General features: G+C 51.9%; 10 protein-coding genes across 16 annotated transcripts; 7 read left to right on the forward strand and 3 right to left on the reverse strand.

The window, feature by feature from the left end:
• Positions 1-335: 335 nt before the first annotated feature.
• Positions 336-1,479, forward strand: J3458_021841 (uncharacterized protein; the record flags this gene model as incomplete). Its single annotated transcript, XM_066122776.1, has 3 exons — positions 336-452; positions 523-1,377; positions 1,444-1,479. 3 exons carry the CDS (start codon positions 336-338, stop codon positions 1,477-1,479), a joined length of 1,008 nt encoding a protein of 335 aa, XP_065971996.1.
• Positions 1,480-3,387: 1,908 nt separating this feature from the next.
• On the forward strand, positions 3,388-5,346 carry J3458_021842 (uncharacterized protein; the record flags this gene model as incomplete). The annotated part of the gene is made up of 2 exons (XM_066122777.1): positions 3,388-3,508; positions 3,592-5,346. The coding sequence occupies 2 exons, from the start codon at positions 3,388-3,390 to the stop codon at positions 5,229-5,231; spliced, it is 1,761 nt and encodes a 586-aa protein (XP_065971997.1). The 3' UTR covers positions 5,232-5,346.
• A 752-nt stretch (positions 5,347-6,098) lies between these two features.
• Positions 6,099-6,952, forward strand: J3458_021843 (uncharacterized protein; the record flags this gene model as incomplete). Of its 2 annotated transcripts, XM_066122778.1 has the most annotated exons (3): positions 6,099-6,167; positions 6,229-6,459; positions 6,513-6,952. In XM_066122778.1, the coding sequence occupies 3 exons, from the start codon at positions 6,099-6,101 to the stop codon at positions 6,624-6,626; spliced, it is 414 nt and encodes a 137-aa protein (XP_065971998.1). In that variant the 3' UTR covers positions 6,627-6,952. The 2 variants fall into 2 exon arrangements, with proteins under 2 accessions (XP_065971998.1, XP_065971999.1); XM_066122779.1 differs by having other exon boundaries at positions 6,229-6,952.
• A 378-nt stretch (positions 6,953-7,330) lies between these two features.
• J3458_021844 (uncharacterized protein) lies at positions 7,331-9,126 on the forward strand (the record flags this gene model as incomplete). Its single annotated transcript, XM_007813738.2, has 3 exons — positions 7,331-7,576; positions 7,645-7,744; positions 7,822-9,126. 3 exons carry the CDS (start codon positions 7,331-7,333, stop codon positions 8,988-8,990), a joined length of 1,515 nt encoding a protein of 504 aa, XP_007811929.1. The 3' UTR covers positions 8,991-9,126.
• Positions 9,127-9,174: 48 nt separating this feature from the next.
• Positions 9,175-9,486, reverse strand: J3458_021845 (uncharacterized protein; the record flags this gene model as incomplete). The annotated part of the gene is made up of 1 exon (XM_066122780.1): positions 9,175-9,486. One exon carries the CDS (start codon positions 9,484-9,486, stop codon positions 9,175-9,177), a length of 312 nt encoding a protein of 103 aa, XP_065972000.1.
• An 851-nt stretch (positions 9,487-10,337) lies between these two features.
• On the forward strand, positions 10,338-12,492 carry IAH1_2 (isoamyl acetate-hydrolyzing esterase). 2 transcript variants are annotated; one of them, XM_066122782.1, is made up of 6 exons: positions 10,338-10,500; positions 10,563-10,662; positions 10,739-10,778; positions 10,834-10,912; positions 10,971-11,367; positions 11,425-12,492. In XM_066122782.1, the coding sequence occupies exons 1-6, from the start codon at positions 10,402-10,404 to the stop codon at positions 11,607-11,609; spliced, it is 900 nt and encodes a 299-aa protein (XP_065972002.1). In that variant the 5' UTR covers positions 10,338-10,401; the 3' UTR covers positions 11,610-12,492. The 2 variants fall into 2 exon arrangements, with proteins under 2 accessions (XP_065972002.1, XP_065972001.1); XM_066122781.1 differs by having other exon boundaries at positions 10,338-10,662; positions 11,425-11,917.
• On the reverse strand, positions 12,132-13,220 carry J3458_021847 (uncharacterized protein; the record flags this gene model as incomplete). The annotated part of the gene is made up of 1 exon (XM_007813740.2): positions 12,132-13,220. The coding sequence occupies one exon, from the start codon at positions 13,218-13,220 to the stop codon at positions 12,132-12,134; it is 1,089 nt and encodes a 362-aa protein (XP_007811931.2).
• A 448-nt stretch (positions 13,221-13,668) lies between these two features.
• Positions 13,669-14,004, forward strand: J3458_021848 (uncharacterized protein; the record flags this gene model as incomplete). The annotated part of the gene is made up of 1 exon (XM_066122783.1): positions 13,669-14,004. The coding sequence occupies one exon, from the start codon at positions 13,669-13,671 to the stop codon at positions 14,002-14,004; it is 336 nt and encodes a 111-aa protein (XP_065972003.1).
• A 652-nt stretch (positions 14,005-14,656) lies between these two features.
• Positions 14,657-18,639, forward strand: J3458_021849 (uncharacterized protein). 3 transcript variants are annotated; one of them, XM_066122784.1, is made up of 5 exons: positions 14,657-15,178; positions 15,238-15,433; positions 15,495-16,662; positions 16,731-17,789; positions 17,877-18,639. In XM_066122784.1, exons 3-5 carry the CDS (start codon positions 16,247-16,249, stop codon positions 18,166-18,168), a joined length of 1,767 nt encoding a protein of 588 aa, XP_065972004.1. In that variant the 5' UTR covers positions 14,657-15,178; positions 15,238-15,433; positions 15,495-16,246; the 3' UTR covers positions 18,169-18,639. The 3 variants fall into 3 exon arrangements, with proteins under 3 accessions (XP_065972004.1, XP_065972005.1, XP_065972006.1); XM_066122785.1 differs by having other exon boundaries at positions 15,238-16,037; positions 16,098-16,662; positions 17,877-18,637; XM_066122786.1 differs by having other exon boundaries at positions 16,731-18,639.
• A 152-nt stretch (positions 18,640-18,791) lies between these two features.
• On the reverse strand, positions 18,792-21,965 carry J3458_021850 (uncharacterized protein). 3 transcript variants are annotated; one of them, XM_007813742.2, is made up of 4 exons: positions 21,553-21,965; positions 21,093-21,475; positions 20,622-21,023; positions 18,792-20,559 (listed from the first exon to the last, which is right to left on the reverse strand). In XM_007813742.2, the coding sequence occupies exons 1-4, from the start codon at positions 21,692-21,694 to the stop codon at positions 19,021-19,023; spliced, it is 2,466 nt and encodes an 821-aa protein (XP_007811933.2). In that variant the 5' UTR covers positions 21,695-21,965; the 3' UTR covers positions 18,792-19,020. The 3 variants fall into 3 exon arrangements, with proteins under 3 accessions (XP_007811933.2, XP_065972008.1, XP_065972007.1); XM_066122788.1 differs by having other exon boundaries at positions 20,622-21,475; XM_066122787.1 differs by having other exon boundaries at positions 21,093-21,965.
• Positions 21,966-22,427: the final 462 nt, after the last annotated feature.

A 22,427-nucleotide genomic window follows, 5' to 3' on the forward strand; every position in this document is an offset into this window, starting at 1 on the left:
ATTATTGAACAATAACAGGAAACATCAGGCACGGCCAGCTGACGCAGTCTAGAACATTGCCAATCTTGTCTTTTTTGTGACATATATTTTTTTTCAGCCTCCATCCACTATACTTGTGCGAGCAATTGGACCGCGAGTCCACCTTGCAACAATTACACTTCTTTGGGGAGCCGTTATGATTGGAATGGGGTTCGTCAAGGACTTCTCCCAGCTAGCAGCCCTCCGAGCTGTGCTTGGTTTTTTTGAGGCAGGCTTCTTTCCGAGTTGCGTTTACTTGCTCAGCACTTGGTACACTCGATGTGCGTATTATGAAAGCCATCTAGATCTCTCAAACAATGGGCGAGAAGAGCATGTTGCTGACTCCAACTATAGATGAGGTTGGCAAAAGATACTCGGTGTTTTATGTTATCGGGTGTTTTGCATCTGCCTGCGCCGGTATTTTGGCTTACGGCGTAAGTACATGTACTTTGCCACACCAATCATCAAGTTTTTGATAGCAACTAACGTTGATTCTTCTCAAAGCTTATGCAGCTTAACGGACGGGAAGGCCTCACAGGTTGGCGCTGGATTTTCATCATCGAAGGCGCACTGACTTGTGGCCTGGCAATTGGCTCTTACTGGCTTCTGGTCGACTTCCCTGACGCCACGCGCAAGACTTGGAGCTTCTTAAATCTGCGAGAGCGGCAGTGGGTTGTCAGTCGTGTCCAACGTGACAGAGGTGATGCTAAGGTTACGTCATTCGACCTCCGAAAGTTCCTCCGAGGCGGAACGGACTGGAAGATTTGGGCTTATGCTATGATCTTCTTCAACACTACGGCTATGAGCTATGCTCTTGCTTATACGCTACCAGTTCTCCTTGTTTCCAATTTAGGATTCTCCGTAGGGGCAGCTCAGTGCCTTGTTGCTCCTCCTTATGCTTTTGCTGCCATTGTCATGTTCACCACGGGCTGGCTTGGAGACAAGTATCGCATTCGTGGACCGATAATTATTGGCAATATGTCACTGTGCCTCATTGGCCTGCCGATAATGGGCTGGCACTCCAAGGCTGCTGTACGATACTTTGGCGTTTTCCTAGTTACAGCCGGCGCGAATAGCAACGTTCCTGCTACGATGTCTTTCCAGGCCAATAATTTGCGTGGCCAGTGGAAGCGAGCTTTTTGCAGTGCCACGCTTGTTGGCTTTGGCGGCATCGGCGGCATTTGTGGCAGTCTTGTGTTCCGGGAGCAGGACAAACTTACTGGTTACAAACCCGGCATGTATGCATGCATCGCCTGTACGCTGCTCAGCATTATTCTGGTTTGCGTTTGTGATTTGGAGTTTTTCCGACAAAATAAGAAGGCCGACAGAGGCGAGAAGGTATTGGAGAGCGAAGATAATGTAAGACTACCCGTCCTATTACACCCCGATGGTGCTTGAGAGAATACCAACCCTAACCGTGCACAGGAAACCTCGGCTGCCGATTTCAGATACACCTATTAAACCTTGATGGCATCACGTCTGCGACTCTCACGCGATGGGTACGCGACTGTTTAATTGCCAAGGGCTTTCTTGCTTTGTAATACATGGTGATTACAATGACAATGGAAATACAATAGTCGCGAGTGACTTGTGTGCTACCCGCTATGCAAACGGATGAATCAATTGTGCGGATCACAAAAGCCACAGTGGTCAATCACTCATTGTATCCAAATCAGCTTGTCATTGTTAGCAGAGGGATACAAATACTACAAGTTCGGTGAATTCATGGCAGGGAAGATGCCGAGTTGAAATTGAACTTGCTCCATGTACAGCTTGATTTTGCGGTGAAACTGCCCGTAACATGAGTAATCTCATCTTTCTTGTCCTGCCCTCCTGTGTCGTGCTCTTTTGGCTGGCGGTGTTCTCTTGCATGAAACGCAGTACGCGAGCAGGAAACAGATACGGACGTCTAAACTCGGCCGAACGTCTGTCCGTGGCTGAGAATGGCTTCAGCAGCATGACGAACTCGATAGCAGCCACCGAATCGGAATCGTTGCCAGAACCAGCACCAGAACCAGAGACCGAAACAGAAGCGCCACGACCACCGCCCGAAAGCCCAAAGACAACTCACATTGATATTGAGGGAGCCGGAGCCCGGAGCCGACACGGCATTAGACGGGCCATAGGAAACATATTCAATGTAGGGGGGCCGAGATCTACGCCTTTGTATATACATCCTGGTTCATCCGATTCGTCGTCGTCGTCTTCGTCTTCGCCGTCTTCGCCGTCTTGGCTAGAGTGGCGGTCGCCATTATCAACACTGCGGAATCATCTAGCAGGAGTGTTCCGTTCAAGTGCCAATTCCCCAAGGGATCCCGAAGGAACTGCTTTCCACAGCGAAAGAGTCTCTGAAGAGTCAAATGTTATTTTCGACATGTCACTGTGAGCATTCAGAGGCTGCGAAGAGAAGAGAGGTTGCGTTGCTGTTATAGGTGGCTTGGTAAAAAGCGCGTGGCGTCCAACTTTGGCTATACGAGTTGGGCAGAAGGTTATCCCCGTCAAGTCGCACATGTACAAGCAACCACGGCTGCGGGAAAAAAAAATTGCTTTTGGAATTCGGAATGGGCCAGGTGCAGTTCGCAGAAACAATCTTGGTGCGTGTACGCCGTTAAATACGACAAAAGGGCGGTAGATGGGTGGTGATTGAGCACATCACGCCTAGTCAGGGCATTCCCAGGCGTCATATTAAGCTTATCAGAATTAAACGAAAACGTGGCGGATGAGTTTATTTCCGCACCAGACAATTGGCTGGACGTGTCGGCCAACTTGCTGACCAAAGGGTGCTCGTTCTGGATGGAACAGTCCGCTGCAGCCTATCGAATATTGTTGTACACGTTCTATATAACTACCTAGGGTACACCTGAGACATAGTTACCTTTTATCGTGGTACATTTCAGCTTCCTCCTTGGATGCTTGGTGCTGGACGGCGAAAGCCCACCTGCCTATCTTCAACTTGGACTTCAGACCAATGATTGCATCCACGTGCGGAAAATGCCGCCGTCGTATCGGCTAGGTACTAGGTCTTAAGCAGAAAAGGTTCTAAGGTCCAACCCGTCGCTTTTGCCGGATCGCCGTCACCATTTTGACGTCTCTTCGTGCACTTCACCCCGCATAAATTGTCGGGGCACGTGGCCGTCGTAGCTGAAGGACAAGGTGTGCGTAGTAATGTTGAATTGCACCGACCATTTAAATAAGCTCATATTTCATTTGATCTTTCCGTCGCCAAGGCCTGCATCTTGAACAGTGGTGTTTGTTGTTGTAGTCGTTGTTGGAGCTCGTCGGCTTGCATTGGCTCCGGGAGAAGGGCGCTCTATCGAAGAACCAACACGCAGTTCATCTCTGGCATTGTGAAGTAGGACCCTACGAACCATGAAGATCGCTTCGGCGCTGGCTGTATTGGCAACTGGCTCTGTTGCCCTCGCCGACGACGTTCTTTACAGCAGTCGCTTCTCGAAGCGTGGCTTGCTCCCAAACGGCAATTATAATCTCGGTATGATCTCTCCGCTGCCCGGAACATCGATACGTTCATGTATGTATTAACGCGAGACGGCTCGACTAACTTCGAGCTGCTAGCATTCTTTCACGTCAACGACGTCCATGCCCATCTGGACCAGTACACCAAAGCCGGCGCGGACTGCACAGATGCCACTAAAGGCTGCTTCGGAGGCTACGCCCGCATCAAGACCAAGGTCGATGAGCTGCGGAAACAGAACCCTGACCATCTTTGGCTGAACGCAGGCGATGAATTCCAAGGCACCCTGTTCTACACCTTCTATGGCGGGGAGAAGATTGCTGAGACCATCAACGACCTGAAATTCGATGCCATGACCCTCGGCAACCACGAATGGGACGGAGGCGACGAGAGTCTCGGCAAGTTCTTGAGGAACCTGACCTTCCCCGTCGTCTCCTGCAACGTCAAGAGTACCGTCAAGGACTTGAACGAGACCATCAAGAACTACCACATCTTCGAGAAGCACGATCTCGCTGTTATTGGTGCCACGACCGAGACCACGCCCAACATTGCCAATGTTGGCAAGGGAACTACCTTTCTTGACCCAATACCCGAGATTCAAAAGGCCATTTATGAGATTCGCAACACAACCAAGATCAAGCGCATAGTGGCACTCACTCATCTCGGCTACGAGGTAGACCAGAAGCTGGCACAGCAAACGGAGGGCCTCTCGCTCATCATTGGCGGCCACAGCCACACATTGCTGGGCGACATGGACAAGGCCGAGGGCAAATATCCCACCATTATTAAGGACAAGGGCGGCAATGAAGTCTTCGTCGTCACCTCCTATCGATGGGGCGAGTACCTGGGCTCAATCGAGATGACCTTTGATGATAACGGCAGGGCTCTATCCTATCACGGAGCACCTATACACATGGACAATACCACCTCTCTGGAAAAGAAACTCCAAAAAAGCATCACCTCCTGGAGAGGCCCCTTTGAGAAGTACGCTGCTGAAGTTATCGGGAGCACAAAGAACGTCTTGGACCAGACGACATGCCAAAAGGGCGATTGTCTGCTGGGGCAAGTCATGGCCGATGCAATGCTCGAATATCGCCAGAACCAGACCAACGGCACCGACGACAAGCCCGATTTCGCCATTATCAACGCCGGCGGCATTCGGGCGACCATTGACCAGGGAAACATTACCCGCGGACAAGTCATCACCTCGTTCCCATTCGGCAACGCTGTCACCCAACTGAAGTACTCTGGTGCTGATCTGCGCAAGATTCTCGAAGGCTGCGTCTCCCGCGTCAGCCAGTTCAATCAAAAGAAAACATCTTCCTGGTTCCAGGTCTCTAGCAACATCGTCATCGAGTATAACGAGGGCAAGGATGCCGGATCCAGGCTGGTCAACGCTACCATAGGCGCCAAGTCGCTGGACGACAAGACCGATTACAATGTTGTCACGGTCGATTTTGTTGCCGGCGGCGGCGATAACCTCCTGAAGCCCGCTACGGAGTTTATCACCCTCGAGTCGCTGGACCAGGTACTCGTCGCATACATCAGGGCGCACACGCCGCTTCAGAACGCTCTGGAGAAGCGTGTTGTTTCTTCAAACGGCACTGCGGGAAGTGGCGCCGGAGACGGGGGCAAGGCTTCGAATGGAGAGTCTGCGGGTACGAGCTTGCGGGTGCCTCGTCTGTTGGTTGGATGTCTTTTCTGGAAGCGCTTGTTTTGTGAATGGTTTCCATCGATTTGACGATGGATGTAAAGTAAAATTGAGCGAATGTCGGACAATGCGATGATGAGGTTTGATGGTGGAGCATCAAAGTTCGGTACCAGAGTCCATAGTGGGCATATTAGCTAATTTAGGCAAAGCGCTACTATATCAAAGATTGCAAATTGCACAAAAAAAGCTTACCCTTAAAGTTACATTATAGTTGCATCTTCAAATACTAGCCTTATAAGAAATAGTGTTATTACTAGTAGGCTGTAGTACTTATTCGTAGTGTACTGATAATTGCCAACTATCATAGTACAAGGCATTTTAGTTATAGGGGAAATAGTTTATTGGGTGCTTTTACTAGTAGACAGATTATCTCAAGACTATTTCGAATTAAGAATGCAGCTATTTATTTCGCTTTGGTGCACAGCGTGTTGTCCAAAGCCCAGAATCCAGACCCACTCCGGTACTCCTTCACGCTCATCTACTTCTTTCACTCGCATTTGCTTCAAATCACAAACACAATCTAACAATATCGTTTAATGCTTAGAAATCTAGTAACGGCTTCAGTGGGAAATACCAGCAAGATGCTCTCGGAAATTTTCCGATTCACCCTCCGCAAGCCCCAAGTCATATCAAGCCCAGAATTTACAGACCTCAGACGAGCAGCTGCCAAAGCCGGTGCCGTGCGTCACTACTTTGGCTACACTATTTCTACGAGCTTCTCTCCGCTCCCGAGGAAGAGGCATGAAGTTTTTTGGGTAGTGGGTATGTGCTACAAATGAATAGATAAATTCTCCCGTGATGATGACGAGTGACTGGCCCGGCGATCGACTGGCCCAGCAATGCCCATTGCTCGCAAATCGCCCGATGGCCCTCTAGGACGGCGACGCCACGTCCTCGATGTGCGAGTTTAGCGAATCTCAGCTGTCCGACGCCACGAATTCCCTAGAGTCACGTATCTGCGAGTTTGTGTGTAGCCAAGAGAAAGAAAGTGCCGGCCCTGACCAGACCACCCGCTAACTCCGCGTAGGCTATGATTAGACCATCTGACAATGCACCGCTGGCAGACGAGGCGCTACAAAAGTCTATGCATAAGACGTATACTGACGCATACCAATTGACCGGATTTATGGGTGGTGACTGGGCCTATGCGTCTAATACCAACGATGCAGTTGGTCTTTCGTGCGGGTTGCCAGAGAACAAAATCCCGCACGAGGAGCGACGTCTGGGTGTGTACTATTTGGGCTGGGAAAGCACTGAGGTGTGAAGCGTGTACATTGTATTGTACTGCTCGGACACGCTAATGTGATCTAGTTGCATGAAGATGGGACGAAGGAGGAGGCGTTTTTGGAAGAACTTAGAAATTTGGACCCGTGGATGGGGGCAGGGACCGGCGCATGGTATGCTTTGCTAAGGAAGCATGAATGAGTGATGGCTTCGGCTTCGCTGTTTGCTTTGGGTGTATTTGAGACTTTGTGGTGGCAGGCAAGCCGCGCGTCGAGAGTCTTCGCACCTCTCTCTGGTTTGATGACAGACATCGTGGAAATGTCAAACAGTCGAGTTTTCCATTCTCACAGAAAACTTCGATATGCTAGAAGGTACGCAAAACAGAAGCGAGCCACCCTGAACGACGAATGGAAGATGCGCGCATACAAACTAGATGACCACAACTACAATGAAAAATTTTGGCAAAACCAAGAAATCTTTTACAGACACGGTACTTACGTCACCCGACACCCTAGGGTGAACATTATACTCAGCTAATAAATCAAGTGGGCTACTAGTAAGTGCGGTTAGTATCTGGTTTATGCCGGGCTTTGAGATAGATAGGCCCTGGCACTTTTGGTGTCAAACATGGATAAGATTACAATCGCCGCCAGCGTACAGTGTTCTCGACTGGGACGATTCCTATAAAATGCGTCAGGAACCTGCTGGGAGAGTTTGGCCTAGAGCTCATTAATGACACATGTACCATGGAGGTATGCATTAAAATGCGAAGTGCAAAGGCTAATTTACAATGGTAGGGTCGTTGTCGTATGCATTCAATTTGTATAAAAACTTGTTGTTCCTTGGCTCATTCAGGACATTCCTCTTGTTCGACTTTGACTTCAAGTAGGAAAAATCCAGACGCGATGACCGCTACCCCTTCAATTGGTCACATCGGCATGCTCTTGAGCGCACTCCTTACGCTCCTGGTGAGCACCCTGACCAACGCCGCGTCTGTGGTAAAGGTTCAAAGGGCCCGAAATTTTATTTATGTCGTCCCTGATGGATTTGGACCTGCGTCGCAAACCCTCTGGCGCGATTATATCAATATCGTCAACAAGAATGGGACGGAACTGCGGCCCAAGTCGGCAGAGACTGAACTCGATCGCATCGTAAGCGCACCTCCTTTGAAGATTGTGAACGGAAGAAAGGGTGAAAAAGATTCTCACACTGGATGAAGATGATTGGCAGCGTGCGCACCCAGTCGTTTGATCACTTTGTTACGGATTCAGCAGCCTCGGCTACTGCTTTTGCGACTGGCCACAAGACGCATAATACAGGTCAGTCGACCAAGTCAACTACATGGTGCTCGCAACGGGCAGTGAAAAAGGGAGGGGTTTCGCTAAGCTTATTGCAGGGATTGGCATCGATAGCGATGTCAAACCGGTGGCCTCGATCCTCGAAGCAGCACACCTCGAGGGCTTCAAGACCGGCCTCGTCGTCACGTCGCGCGTCACCGACGCCACTCCCGCTGGCTATTGCGCACACGTCATGGACAGACGTCTGGAGGACGAGATTGCCAGCCACCAAATTGGGCAAAAGCACCCCCTAGGATCGGTCGTAGACCTCATCATGGGCGGCGGTCGTCGCCACTATCAAACACAGAGGATGGGGGGGAACGGCACCGATTACGCTGACCTGATTACATGGGCCAAGGGCCAGGGCTTCTCCTACGCCTCGGATAAGGGAGGGCTGGAAGTGTTTTCGCGCGACCTGGGAAAAGTCCCCGTGCCGTTCTTGGGCCTCTTTGCCGACAGCCACATGGCATATGAGCTGGATCGTGACAATGAGAAAGAGCCGTCTCTTCTGCAAATGACACAAGTCGCTATCAAGTCGCTGGCCGATGCTACCAAGAGCGGCCAAAAGGGCTTCTTTATTATGATTGAAGCCTCGCGAATCGACCACGCAGGCCACGCCAACGACGTCGCCGCCCATGTCCACGACATCGCCATGTACTACCAAGTCATGTCTTTCCTGAAGAAATACGTCGCTGAAAACCCCGACACCCAGCTCCTGTCGGCGGCGGACCACGAAACTGGCGGCCTGACCCTCGCCAGCGGCTACAACCCTGCCATGTTGCAGAGAGCCAACCATACGTCGGAATACCTTGAGAGGGCCTTTAGCTTGTACCGGGGCCCGGATAGAGCAACGTACTTGAAGGACGTTATTCTTCCTCAGTACGGACTTTTAAGTGCTTCTGAAAAGGATGTTAAGAAGTACCTGGGTATTCTCAAACGGGACGGTGTCTCCGACATGGGAGCTGCCATCAGAAGTGACTTTGCGAAATCAGTCGGCGTCAAATGGGCAACGGATGGCCATTCGGCCGTCGACGTCCCTCTGTACGGCTTCACTGGTGCCGACAAGTCGTACACGCAGATGAAGGCGTACTTGGGCCCTCACGCGGATAATACCCAGTTGGCGCGGTACATTGAGCAGGCGCTTGGTATCAACCTAGACAAGGCTACTGAAGCTCTGAGGGAGAATTGGGTGAGGTTTGAGGGGTACGGCGGCAAACTGCGAAGATGACAGCGATGAAGAATGTGGAGGCTCATATGTGGAAGATGAAGGAGGGATGCGTAAACATGGTGGACAATATATCGTCGGTTGACTTTGTCATCATCTTTGGATCGTCTTGTACCATCCTAGTCTAAATTGCCGCGATACGTAGAATGGACATGTTAGCCATGACTTCTGGTGACGACGTGATGGTTCAATCTGCTCCCAGCGCCGCAAACCAGAGTGAGATGAGATGTATGAAATAGCACACCACGAAATGAGTCTGGTCACGCAGTGATGGAGCGGGCCTGTATTTGAACCGCCAACGTCTTTTCCCTGTGGACTGCTTGTCTCCAAGCCAAGAGGCTATAAATGGAAAGAGTCTGGAAATATTTATATACTTCTTTTTACTACTACCATGTAGTGAGCGTCCATAAATACCTTTGCATTTCAATGCACTCTTGACGTGAGAGCGGCCCAGGCGACCTCTGTCCCGTTTCCTGTCATCCTCGACTTGGCTCACCATATCCACGCCAAGTGTCTGCGCCAGGCGCCAGTACGCTGATATAATACATGTTGAGTCCCACTCGATGTGAGTTCCGGTCTTATTGTATCTAAGTGCGTCCGCATTCTTGTCCAGAAGAGGTTGTATAAAAGGACCCTCGTTACAACTTACCGATCAGAAAGGGTTGGCATCGCTGCTAGGTCTCGGATTTTGGGTCGCCCTATTAGTTAGAACGCCCGCCCTCCTAGACGACGGTGGCTGCTCGACACCCTGCAGTCGCTCCTGTGCTATTTCTATTTTTTTTTGGGGGGGGGGCTGGAGGGTGGCTCCGGCGAGGCCGCGAGAGAATTCTGACCAGACAAAACCATGGGTTGACTATTTTGGCTACTGCCATGCCCAAAACTCCGAACGAATGCGCCAACTTCGGTCACCGCAAAACCATGTATAACATGCAAGGCTGGACGATCGGGTCGGTGGATAGCAGACCCTTGCACTGTGCGATTGTCGAAAACCTACCAGCGGAAGACGTAGAAAAGCCGCCTCTCGAGATAGGGCCTCGCGGCTCAGCCTCCGAGGTCTTGGAAGAAGCGCTGGGTAAATTGGATTGGAGTCTGGTATGTTGCTGTCGCACAGTAAAGGGGGGGTATAATTCACAAATACCGTGGCCTGGCCACGCCCAGTTGCACTATCCCTGCCCTACACTTCGTCCTCAGGGGCATCCAGCCAATAGGGGTCCATGACGCCGCGGAACTTAACTGACCTGCCGCCATGCTGCCAGCGGATGAGGGTCGGCCCGATGCCGAGACGCGACTCTCGCCAAGGAATCCCAAATTGCTCACCTTGGCACCCTAATTCTGTTCTCCGCGTTCCGTCAAATTCTCCACACGTACTCCAAATACCACTCTACTCCGTACACGGCTAAAGCTATATCCAGCAATGTTCCCACGACTTTTCCGACAAGGGCGACAGAGCTGCCATCCTCTGCCTTCGATTCCCGCACCCCGCTCTTTCCATGCAACAACCAGGTGGCTCTCGGTATGCCTCAAATGCCCCCCGTTGAAGACCTGTAGCTCACTCATACATCACCCCAATTCCAGCCGTCGCTCTATGATCAATTCATCCTATATGGAGCATCTATCATGGAGCAGGCTAGTACGCAGAAGCGCGGCTTCGCTCTCGCACCAGCCCTGCAACAAGGTTGGACCCTGTAGCATGCCGCTTTAAGGGGGAAATACGGCGGCGTGACTACGCCTGGCGCTGACACTTTGCGCAGCCTACATCAGACGCCTCGACGTTGTAAACAGAGGATTCAGGTAATTTTTTCCTCTTCCAGTTCATGGCAGCCGTCACGACTAATCACGTTTCCAGCGGCTTCAACTCCGAGCAAGGTTTAAGGGTGTTGCCCAAGATCATGCCAGATCCCCAACAAACCAGAGTCCGGTTCATGGTATGTCTTGCTAATCATGTTCTAGTAACGCAGTGTCGCTAACAAAGGAGGTGCCCAGGCTATTCTTTTTGGATCCAACGACGCCTGCTTCCCGGACGCTGAAAATGGACAGCATGTGCCACTGGACCAGTACAAGAAGAACCTGGTCAAGCTCCTCACTCACCCAGCCCTTGAGGCTCACCATCCCCGGCTGCTGCTGGTGACCCCGCCGCCAATCGAGGAGAGACGTCTCGATCACCGCGTCAAGAGCCAAGGCTACTTGAAGCTGAACCGCTCCAACGTGGTCACGAAGCAGTACGCCGATGCATCTAGGGAGATTGCCAAGGAGATGAAAGTAGGCTGCGTTGATCTCTGGACTGCCTTCATGTCCAAGGCCGGTTGGCAAACCGGTGATCCCCTCTACGGTTCTCAGTGCTTGCCTGAGAATGACGCTATTAGAGCCCTAATACACGACGGTAGGCCATACCTGATACTGCTGGCGGGTCACAACTCAGCTAATTCCCATTGTGAAGGGTTGCACTTCACACCAGAGGCATACAAAATCTTCTTCGAAGAGGTGATGAAGGTGATTGCAAGCACCTGGCCTGACCAAATGCCCGAGCAGCTCCCATACGTTATCCCGGCTTGGGACGACGGCGCTGCGTGGGCGGAAGAGGGGCTCAGTATGGGTAAGAACACCGTAGTTCGCCATGACTAGAATGCCAAATGGCTGTGCCGAATGGCATATGGTCAGAACTCCAGGTATTATGTCCGATATAATCCCGAGGGACTGGGACTCGAACTACGGCGGCTACGTTGATGATTCTGTCCGGCATTTTTGAAATGTTTCAAGAGCCGTGTACCAGGGGAGTCACTAATGTGTCGGGTTGTAGTGCCAAACCGCACTTCTAGCTTCGCACACACCGCATTACCGCCAGTCTGACACATTTTCTATCCCTTCATATCAAAATGCCACTATGAACTACCAAATTGGAATCATACGTTCAAGATGCCATCGAATATGCTAAGCAGCTTCCAACCGAAACATGCTGCTGCGGCGTGGGATTAGGCGTACCACGTGACTGAGTGCGCTTTCAGATGTATCATCCATAGAGTCCATGGCCGCAGTGAATGTGAAGCTTTCGCGAGTCGATGAGACGGCATTATGCCGCTGTTTTGATCGCGTAGACAGTATCAACTTGGGCGTTGCGTTTGGGGTTCATATGTACCTCGGTATGCACTAGCCTACTACCACCGCAAACTGTTCCGTCATGTTTCTCACCTTTCGCCTTATCTTAAGGATATTTGGACCGTCCATGATGCAATTGTTCAAATTCACAGTTTCCAAAGCCGAGCCTGATCTCGATCTTCCATTGTTCGTGTCCTGGACCATCACCACACTCTCATGGATGATCTCAGCAACCAAGCGAAAATCTTGAGGAAGCAAGCCGCGAGAGGACATGGCTAAAGTGCCAAAATGAAGCCGATTATCAGATACAGGACCTGTGACGATTCCAATAGCGTCCAGGACCCGGTTCACCTGCCTAGCGTCAACTGACCCAAGGTCCATCATGATTCGATGGGAGGCTGGCACTGTGAGATCAAGACGGTAGCCGAAATCACAGAGCCTGTCGGCAAGAGCTTGGGCATTTTTCAACACCGTCTCCTGGTATTTCTTGAAAGATGGCGTTGCTGCCTGCCCCAAGGCCACCGCCATGGCCGTGATTGCATGATTGTGAGGGCCCCCCTGGTGTCCAGGAAACACAGATTGATGCACAGCTTCCCCGAGGCTGCACCATTCTTGGGCATTTTTGGAGCCAGGCGGCATGACTACCGAGCCCTTGCGAGAAAATATCAGGGCTCCGCTGGGGCCTCGAAGTGATCCCTGTGTTCCGGCCACCACGATGTCCGCATGCTCAAAAGGGCGAGGAGCTAGACCGCTGGCAACTAGGCCCGCAGTTTCAGTCATGTCGGCTATGATGTGGATGCCGGCGGCGCGACAGATTTTGCTAATTATTGGGTTGTTCGTCAGCCGGTTCGCATTGGCCACCAAAACACGCGGCCGGACTAATTCAATGATCTCTCGCAGTGCTTCGCCAGAGGCGGAGGATACGTTGAAACGTTTGTCGGGGTTTACTGCCGTGAAGTACTTGCTCGCATGCGGCGAATCTAGGTCGAGGAGACGGTCGTGGGTGTGGAGGATGGCCGAACAAGCCTGGAGTCGTGCAAGTTGGTGGGAATGGGCTGGATCAGAGGTTAATATATTAATCGTGACCAAACAACGAGGCAAAGGATCTTGGCCGAGGGTGAAGGAGCTCCCATTGGACATTGACAGCCCAATCCGAATCACTGAGGCTGAATACTCCAAGCGCTCGTTGGTGACACAACATCTCACTCTGATCGACGTATTTTGTCCCAGGATAGTACCTCTTCCCGACACGACCTTCGGAATTCGGACCTTTCCTCGTGAGCCTGTGTTGATACTACCACATGAGCCACTTACTTTGCATGATGGTTCCCAAAGCATCTAGAACACTTCGTGCAACATAGTTGACGGACGGCATGAGATTTATGGTTCGTCTCTCCCTAAGCTTCGCCTGGTTCTCTTGTTAGTGCCTGGGTGGTTGATAACGGGTGCAAGGCAGTATTTGAAGGTCACTCTTACATCATCTATGAGAGCCAACAGATTCTTATCTGCTTGATGCAATGGATCCTTGAGATATAGACTCTGGCCTGTAAGAGCCGTGCATATATCTAGACTTGGTTTCTCCACTTACATGGTAGTGATGCTGTTCAACGAGACTTGGACGATGAAGAGCCAGGCGGGCATTCCTCACAAGCGAACGGGAATGCTTGGTCTTCCCAATTCTGCCAACTACAGACATCACGTCTTCAACCCGCAAAAATCGACTGGAAAACCCGGATATTTCCTCACCTGCTGGGCTGTTTTGCGCGCTTCCCCACACGGTATTTTATCCAACAAAGGGGCGCAGAACAAGAAAGCTCGTTTTGTATTGCACTGTGTGATGGACCAATTTGGTATTTACACGAGACAATCCCCAACTAACTACGTGGGTTTGTTGAGGGTGCAGGCGAAGTTCTTGCGGGGATAATATCCAATGAGAACTCAGAGTCAAGTAGGTACATGCATAGTCACTTATTTATTATGATATATGACATATGATATATGATGCATAATATTCAAGGCGTTACAACTCGTCCCAAGTACATTAATGGCGGCGTTTTCAGGTAGACACACTCGACAGGGGTACTCTAGAGTAGATACAACAAAAGCTGCACCCTAACACACTCAAAATGGAGAAGGGCCATTGTTGCATAACACCCTGTTGATCCTCTTTTGTTTCATGAATGCAAATCCGTAAACACCGAAGCTCTCCAAGATTGTCAGGAAGGTTCCGCAGCCTAGTGGCCCCGATTTGGGCTGAGAATCGGAATCTCGAACGTCCCTACTAAGTTACTACTTAAGTACGGAGTAGGTTGCAGGCGAACCATCAGGGATAGAGCGGGGTGTGAAGGCCCAGTGCCAGTAATACTACGAGCGGGAAAGCTATTCCTGCCGCCCCGGGAGCTCCCGCATTAGGCTCATATCGCGACAGGGGCTGTGCATGCTGTCTGGTGAATCTCAGCCGCCACGGCAGCATCCAAGGTCGCGTGACGACTTGTAGCTGATCCTCAGGTGGAGCAGGTCTGGTTACATTATTCCCGCCCCCAGTCCTCCCGTGAAGCTTGAGGCTCTGCGCTCTCCCTGCGTCGAGCTATTCAAGACCCCCTCCCTCATGTTCGGCTCTTCGGTTATTTCCCCCCGGGGGGCATCGCATGGGAGATTTTTTTCTTCGCCGTTTCACGATGGACTATATCCGCTGCCTGTTAGCGTGCTGTGCTGGCTTGGCTGGCGAAACGAGCCCAGAGGCGGACGACAAGGGTCGGCTGGTGGCTGAGAAACCCATCTACAAAGCAACAGATTTGTTGGCGGACGAAGGAGCCAACTATCAGCAGGATCTCTGGCAACGAGCACTTCAAGACAAACTTTTGCAGGCTCGGCAACGGCCAATAACCCTCGACGTCGAGTTTTACGATGTGTCGGCACCCGAAACATTCCTGCAGGATTTTACCGCCGAGTACAATTCGAACGGGTTATCCCAGTTCGTCCCTCGACTGAGGAGAACTTTCTTGGCCATAGAACCTTTTGTCACCACCGTGAGCACAATGACTACGTCTGGCATGCTCACGTCTCTGATCTGGGGAAGCCTGACGTTGATCTTCCAAGTAGGTTGCACGAACGCACCTTGTGTCAACAACCCCAACCCTAATCATCATCTCTACAGGGTGTACTCCAGTTCTCGAACCTCTTCGATCAGACAAATCAGATGCTCTTGGAACTTTCCAAGGAATTGCCACGATTCCAAGCTTACGCTGAGATTTTTCACACACCGCAGCTCCACCGGGCCTTGCGAGAGGTGTACGATGGCTTCGTCGATTTCTGCTTAAGAACCATCGAAGTTCTACAGTCGAGCACATGTTGTACGCAAGGGCCCACGGCGTGTTCCATCTCTCCCAATTCACTGACACTCTGTCCCTCCAGACGCAATGTTACGGGTCAAGTGGTCGAGACTTGGCGCGGAATTCGAGCGGACGAAAGATTGGCTCAAATCCGCAAGTACCGAGTTCGAAAAGGAGGCACGCCTGGCAGATGTGCAAGAGCAGTTTAGAAGACACGCCGAGGTTCTTGCCAAGATTGACTCGATCTCGTCCTCTTCCAATCTCCACGTGGATCCTGTGACAAATGTCCGCATCCCCCGAAATCACAGATTCACAGGCCGGACGGCCATCTTAGCACTTCTTCATTCCGAACTCAGCCCCAGTTTTCAAGGAGATAATGTGTCTCTCCGAACTCGCTGCTCGTGCGTCATCCATGCCATTGGAGGCATGGGAAAGACCGAGACGACACTAGAGTACACATATCGGTACAGGCATTGCTACACCCACATCTTCTGGGTGCGAGCGCAGACAAACGCATCGCTCCTTGAGTCCTTCCTGGAAGTCGTCGCTGAGCTCCGCCTTGTTGAGACGGCAGCAAGCCCGGACAAGAAGGTCCAAGCTGTCTTGAACTGGCTCCAGACAACGAGTGAGTCCTAGCAACCTTTCAAATTGAACATGTGATCTCCATCGCTCATATTTCGCAAAGTAAGCCCCTGGCTGTTAGTCTTTGACAACGCCGAGGCATCATCTACCATACGGAAGTTCTTGCCTGCCGGAAACCGCGGCGCCATCATCATAACGACACAGAACCCCCAGCTATCCCACTGTACCAAGTCAGAGATCCATTTGGAAGCAATGACTTCGGACGAGGGTAGTGCTCTCATTCAGAGCTTCTTGAACCGAGGCGGATCCGAGAAGAAAGCCGCCCAGGAGCTCTCAACATCCCTCGGCGGTTTACCTTTGGCCATTGCTCATTTTGCTGGCTATGTCGCGAGGTCGCAGTGTCCCCTCGATCAAATCTGCAGCAGCCTGAACAACCGCATCAAGTCAAGTCAGATCTGGAATACCAGCAATCTTCTCCAGCATGGCGACTATGAAATGACTCTGAATACCGTCTGGGATTTGGCTTTCCGCCGACTTTCCAGAGACTCGAGGAAGTTGCTGGAATTCCTTGCCTTTCTCGACCCTGACCAGGTTCCCATCGAGATGTTTGTGGGCTCCAAATCCGCGGCAGACACTGCGGGCGGCTGGAGATACTGGGACAGCGACAGGTATTCCCTCTTTCACAGCCGGATTCACACATACATAAGTGCTACCCTACTAACAGAACGCCTCTCAGATTTGATGCGGCGATCGAGCCCCTCCTCGAGCGGCATCTTGTTGATCGGTACACCTTGCCTGTCGGCCACTATCTCAAGACACACCGAGCCCTGCAGCGTGCCATTCTGCAAGAGCTTGATGCGGACCTCCCAAAAAGACAGAGTGTGTTTGATGAGGTCGTTTGCATTGCGCGCAAAGCTTTTCCAGTGGCGAATATCATCACACGGGGGGACACGAGCCAGTATCAACGAAGCGCCCGGTACATGATCCAGGTCATGAGCATTCACGCAGTCTTCACCCAGTCTGACCCTCCAATGGAAAAGAGACTTTTGTTTGCCAAGGTGCTGAGTGACGTGGGCTATTATGGCGTAAACAACGCGATCCAGGCTGAAGCACTCAGTCTGCTCGAAACGGCCGACTCAATATGCACAGCGCTCCTGGCATCCCAGCCCGACGAGGTTTATCCTGTCCTAGGCGATGTTCTAGGGCCCATGCAGGTTCTGATCCAGTACCTAGGCATTGAAGGGAGGCACAAGGCGCTATCCATTAACGAGCGCGCGCTCTCTATTCGCAAGAAGCAGAAGGGAACGGTTCCCCGTGACCAGTGGACCCAACTGGACTTTGTCAACTTCGGACGAACGTATAACGACATGGGCGTCGGCCTATCTCAGCTGAATCGGGTCCAAGATGCAAAGCCATGGTTCGACTCGGCACTCGAGTTCTACAAGCTCGCGGGCAACGAGCAAACCCTCACTTCTCGGTTTGGACATGTACATTCCTTTCAGCTGCTCCCACTTGCTGTTGCTCAAAGAGGAACTGAGGTTCGGAGGCTCGCCGACCGCTCCGTGACCCTCATCGCTGAAGCCGTCGGCGTGAATTCTCCCCTTCATCTACAAACTAAGTTCCTTGTGGCGACGGCCTTGTTTACCACCGGCGACATTCAGGAAGCCCTTGGGCTGCACCAAGAGACTTTTGAAAAACGTCTGACTCTTCACGGCAGTAGTCATCACTTGACCTTGGCAAGTCAGTACTGTCTCGCCGTATGCTATCAGAACATCGGAAACTTGGAAAAAGCCGAGTAAGTTGTTGCCTTCTCATTTGACTAATTATTCCTTTCAATACCCGCCCACAAAGGAATATTCTCTCATCTTACGATGTACTGTAGGGCTCTTTTGAAAGAAATTCTCACAAACAGTTGCGTCACAATGGCCTGGCGGGATGAAGACATCCTGAGGACAAAATTTAGACTGTTGCTTGTACTTCAGGCTCGGAAGTCGGAGGAAGGGCCCATAGAGGAGATCCACGGCGAAATTGCCTCCAGCGTCAAGGAAGCCCGACGGTCATTGCCAGCCCTGTCGAGCTATACAGATGAGGATGACATGAAGCTGGTTGATTTTGGTGTATCCATTTTCCATGGCCGTACGACGGGCATCTGGAGTAATGGCATATTCTGGTAGCTTGGTGCTTGTCCGAAGGTGTCGGGGTTGATGAGCTGCATGCACGCAATGATGGTGTTGAAGCCCGGCTCGCAAATGCAGCAAACACGTGCCGTGTGCTGACAGCCGAGCCAATTCATGACGCGCATGGGACGAGCATTGAGAAGATAAGTCGAGACGGATGTTCATCAAATAGCTCTCTCGAACTAATTGTCTACTATCGGACCTCGAGTTCAAGCATATACCAGGACCAAAGTGAGACGTCGCAGACAGATATAGCACAGCTAATAGCTAATGCATCTTCACACACAGTTCTTTATTAGAATATCTTGGCCTGTCATCTAGGTTCGTAGGCAAAGGTGTATTGAAGGTCCAAGTTTTATTGTGTGTGTGTATGTAGATAGCTGATACAGCCACATCAGCATATCGGGCAGCAACTAGTAACTGCCGTCATCCTGTTTCTGCTTCCCCAACACGACGAGTGGCGCCGCCCCCCCCCCCCCCCCCCCCCCCCGGGGCGCGGAGAGGCCAATAAAGAACGGACCATCAATTTTTCAACATGGAAACGTGCATAATCACGGGGTGGACAAACGCATTCAGCAGGAGATTGTCTCGATCCCCTAGTTAGAAGCCACAACAATGCACTTGATGCCATTGACATTCAACTTCATCCCGCAATACGAATGAATCACCCGCGTCACTCGTGCTCCGCTATGAATGTTGCGAGGCTATACGATATGAATGTACCGATGTCTTGATGGCCGCCAGCGTTGACGTATGCCATTTAAATGTCTTGAATATGCCGGGACGTTTCTGCCCTTGCCTAATTTATTTTTAGTTCTCTTACTTACTTCCTATACCCCATCAGCCACCCTACACCTCTTCATTCTCCCAGTCCTTCTCCTCAAACATTGGTTCCTTCCGCACGCCGCTGACTTCAAGCTTCTCCAAAAACTCGGCGGGAACCGAGGGGATATATTTTCTCTCCCGCTCCCGGTTGACCCCGCCGAATCCTGCGCCGTACGAAACGAGCATGTCTGTGACGGATGGCAGCGTAAACGGCAGCATCAGCGCAGGGTCCATGAGCAAGTGCTCGGGTGCGTCTTCCTCCTCGTCTGACGCGTCGTTGGCGTCGGGGTTGCGCGGACTTGCCGCGCTTCCGGGGGTGTCGAGCAGATTGCCGCTGTTTGATCTGCCCTTGACGGGTGTCGTGGGGCTGCTGCTGGCATCTTGGCCCGATTTGGGCAGCGGTGATGCCGCCCGGCTGCGGCGCCTGTCCCGCTTGAGTGCAGCTTCCTTTTGAATCGCCACCAGATACTTCATTGCGCTTTTGGGGAGTCCCTTTTCTCCGACTTCTGGCCGGTAATGGGTAGCTGCGTGTATGAGCTGTTGTGGTGTGAGCCGTTTCAGCTGTTGAAGGGTGCCAACGAGGGCTTCCAGGTCGTCTGCGTCAAGCGATGAGAAGCACTGGAGCCACTGGAGTAGCTGGATGACGGGGGCGAGAAAACGCCGAGCGGCATCCATGACCGTCTCCCCAGAGGCCCTCGTGTCACCGCCTTCGTAGTGCTCAGCCTGTCGATTATTCGTTCGTGCCCAATCCTCGAGGATGGATACGTTCATGCGAATTTGCATGGCCTTGGTCCGTGCTAGGTACTTTCGGTTGGACATTATTCTGTTGAACAGCTCTGCGCCAAGCCAGTACAGTAGTTGCGAAATAATCTGTGCCGTGATGACCGAGTGGATGTCGTAGAGGTCCAGCACGAAGAGAGTCGAGGAAAGAAGCGAGGTGACGTTTCGAGGCGCTGGCTTTGCGCGCTGCTTGGGCGAGGGCGGCCTGAATCTCTTTTCCAAGGGCTCCTCCTTGACTGTTTGTTTCCGCTTGAAGAGCTTCCATTCATTTTGAAAAGTAATGTCCTCAAAGCCCGGGATCGTTTCGTGGTCGAGCATGGCGGCATCCAAAACCTTGTCGAGGCGTCTTTCGGCGTCGCGGACAATGAGGATAAAAATCTCATTGATGAGCTCGGCGAGGTGCGCTTGAAACTCGGCCGTCGCCTCAACAAGGCCCGCATCCTTTTTCAGGTAGTGCAGCAACAGCGTGGCATTTGAGATCCAGAACGCCAGTATCGTCATGTCCCACTGACACCTCTCGACCACGTCATTAATCAGGTCCATTGCCGTGACGAGCAGCTTCTCCAGCAACTCGGGGCTGGCATGGTAGTGCGCGTATCTTGCGCTGAGGAATATCATGTTGGCCGGCACGGGCTTTTGTGTCGGCGAGCGCTGGGGTGTCATTTTGGTGATGATGATGTCGAGTATCCGGTCGAGCTCGTGTTCTTGAAAGACAAACATTTGGTCGTGCAAGCAGCGGCTCCAGTCAAACTCTTGCTGTTCCTCCTCAAACTCGTCGGCCGGCTAGCCGCAACGTCAGCACAGGGGAACACACGCGTCTAACGACTTTCCAGGATTATACGTACCTCGGGCTGGTCGTCGATTCCCACATTGCCCAAATCGACCTCCAAGTCTCTAGCACTGTCCATCATAAGCCTCCTGCGCAACTCATTCTCCGCCATTTCCTCTTCGAACCGGTCCTGCGAGAAGCCCGGGTTGTAAAAGTCATCGCCAATTCCGGCGTTTCCGATGTTGTAGCCGTTGTCGTACAGATAAAAGGACATGTCGCTGTCCGGTGGGACAAAGTCAAAGGCTGTTCGGCCAGAGGACGTCTTCTGGTCAGACGATGCACCATTATCCAGGAGTAGTTTTGCGATTCCCTTGTGTCGGTTCGTCATGGCCCACATGAGAGCGCTCCACTGATTCCGGTCCTGCCTATTGACGTCGGCTCCAGCGTCGATGAGGGCCTTGACGACGCTTTCGTGTCCCTATTCAGGTATTAGGCCATCATCATCATCGTCATCATTTAGACCCCACAAAAGAAAACCTCTACTCACAAAGCAACTCGCGTAAATCAAAGGAGGTGTCCCATCCTCGTCGGCGGCGTTGACATCGATCAAGGACTGACCGTTTCCACCAAGCAGCCTCTTGACTTTGCCCACGTCGCCATTGCTAGCTGCCATGGTCATTGCCTTTTGTAGCATGTCCTTCTTTTCAGATTCGGAGAACTTGTCGTCATTAAGAATAGTCTGTTCATCCTCGAGTCCGTGACCGGCCTGATGAGCTGCCGCTTGGGCTTGCAACATCTCCATGAGTCGCGTGTCACTATCCTTGGGAGGTTTGGAAATATCTCGCTCATGGTCGCCGTCGTCATTCAGGGACAGGTTCCCGAAATTTAATGGTTTCGCCAACGCCGGCGTTGTGAGAAACTGTGATTGGCCTTGAAAGAGTGTCAGACATTGACTGCACGGCGCGCCGGCCCTCATTGCGGCTTGCCTTGTGTCCTAGACTACTCACCTTGCCAGCCATCGTACATCTCGGTCTCGGGGATGTAGTCTTCTAGCGGAGCATGTCTCCGGTCATCCAGGGACGTCGGAAGGTCGGCGGGTATAACTCGCGGCTTGAGTTCGCCATTATTGCTCAGGTGCTCCGAGTCCATGGCGGAAGGAGGGGCAAGACCACACTTGGCAGCTCATGGAACTTGGGCTGCCGTTGATGACAGTCAGACGGCGCAGCACTGTAGAGGTGGAGAGGGGAAAAGAAAACTGGCTGGTAGGCTGGGAGTCGTCATGAGCTCTCCCGTGTCAGGGAGGCCGTTTCGCGAGCTGTCGTCGTGTGATGTGTTGGGACGACGGATGCGTTGAGTTGAAAGGTGATGTTGCGGCACGTCGTCATTTAGCTGGCTTGGCTCGCCTGAAAGTTGGTCCGTGCGCCGCCCGAGCTCAAGGAGACAAAGCCAAAGCAGCACAACCCTCGCAATGCAGGCCTGCCAGTGCCACCATCTCAGCCTCCGTAGCCAATGCACTGATACCGCATGCACATAATCACGCTCGCCTAAAAAGGCCGACATGTAACTATTAGCGTTTTTTAATGTGCCCGTCCGATCTGTGCGGTGTGGTATCTTCCTCGTCGGACCGTCTCCCCAATCCATGCATCGAGTTTAGGACACGTGAGCTACGCCTCAAGTATGGATTTCGACCATCATTCATACCGACCTCATTTCGTCAATAGCACTGAGCAAATGAACGGACTGGATACTGACCAATGTCAAATAAAACTGGCAACATGGCTATCAGAAAAGACCGGAGAGAGTTAATGGACAGCCCAACAGAGGCGGCACCTACAAAGTGAATACCACACTCAGCTTGCCTTACTTTATCGATTTCTCATCA

Source organism: Metarhizium acridum (assembly GCF_019434415.1).
Source record: "Metarhizium acridum strain ARSEF 324 chromosome Unknown scaffold_587, whole genome shotgun sequence".
Taxonomy (NCBI): Eukaryota; Fungi; Ascomycota; class Sordariomycetes; order Hypocreales; family Clavicipitaceae; genus Metarhizium; species Metarhizium acridum.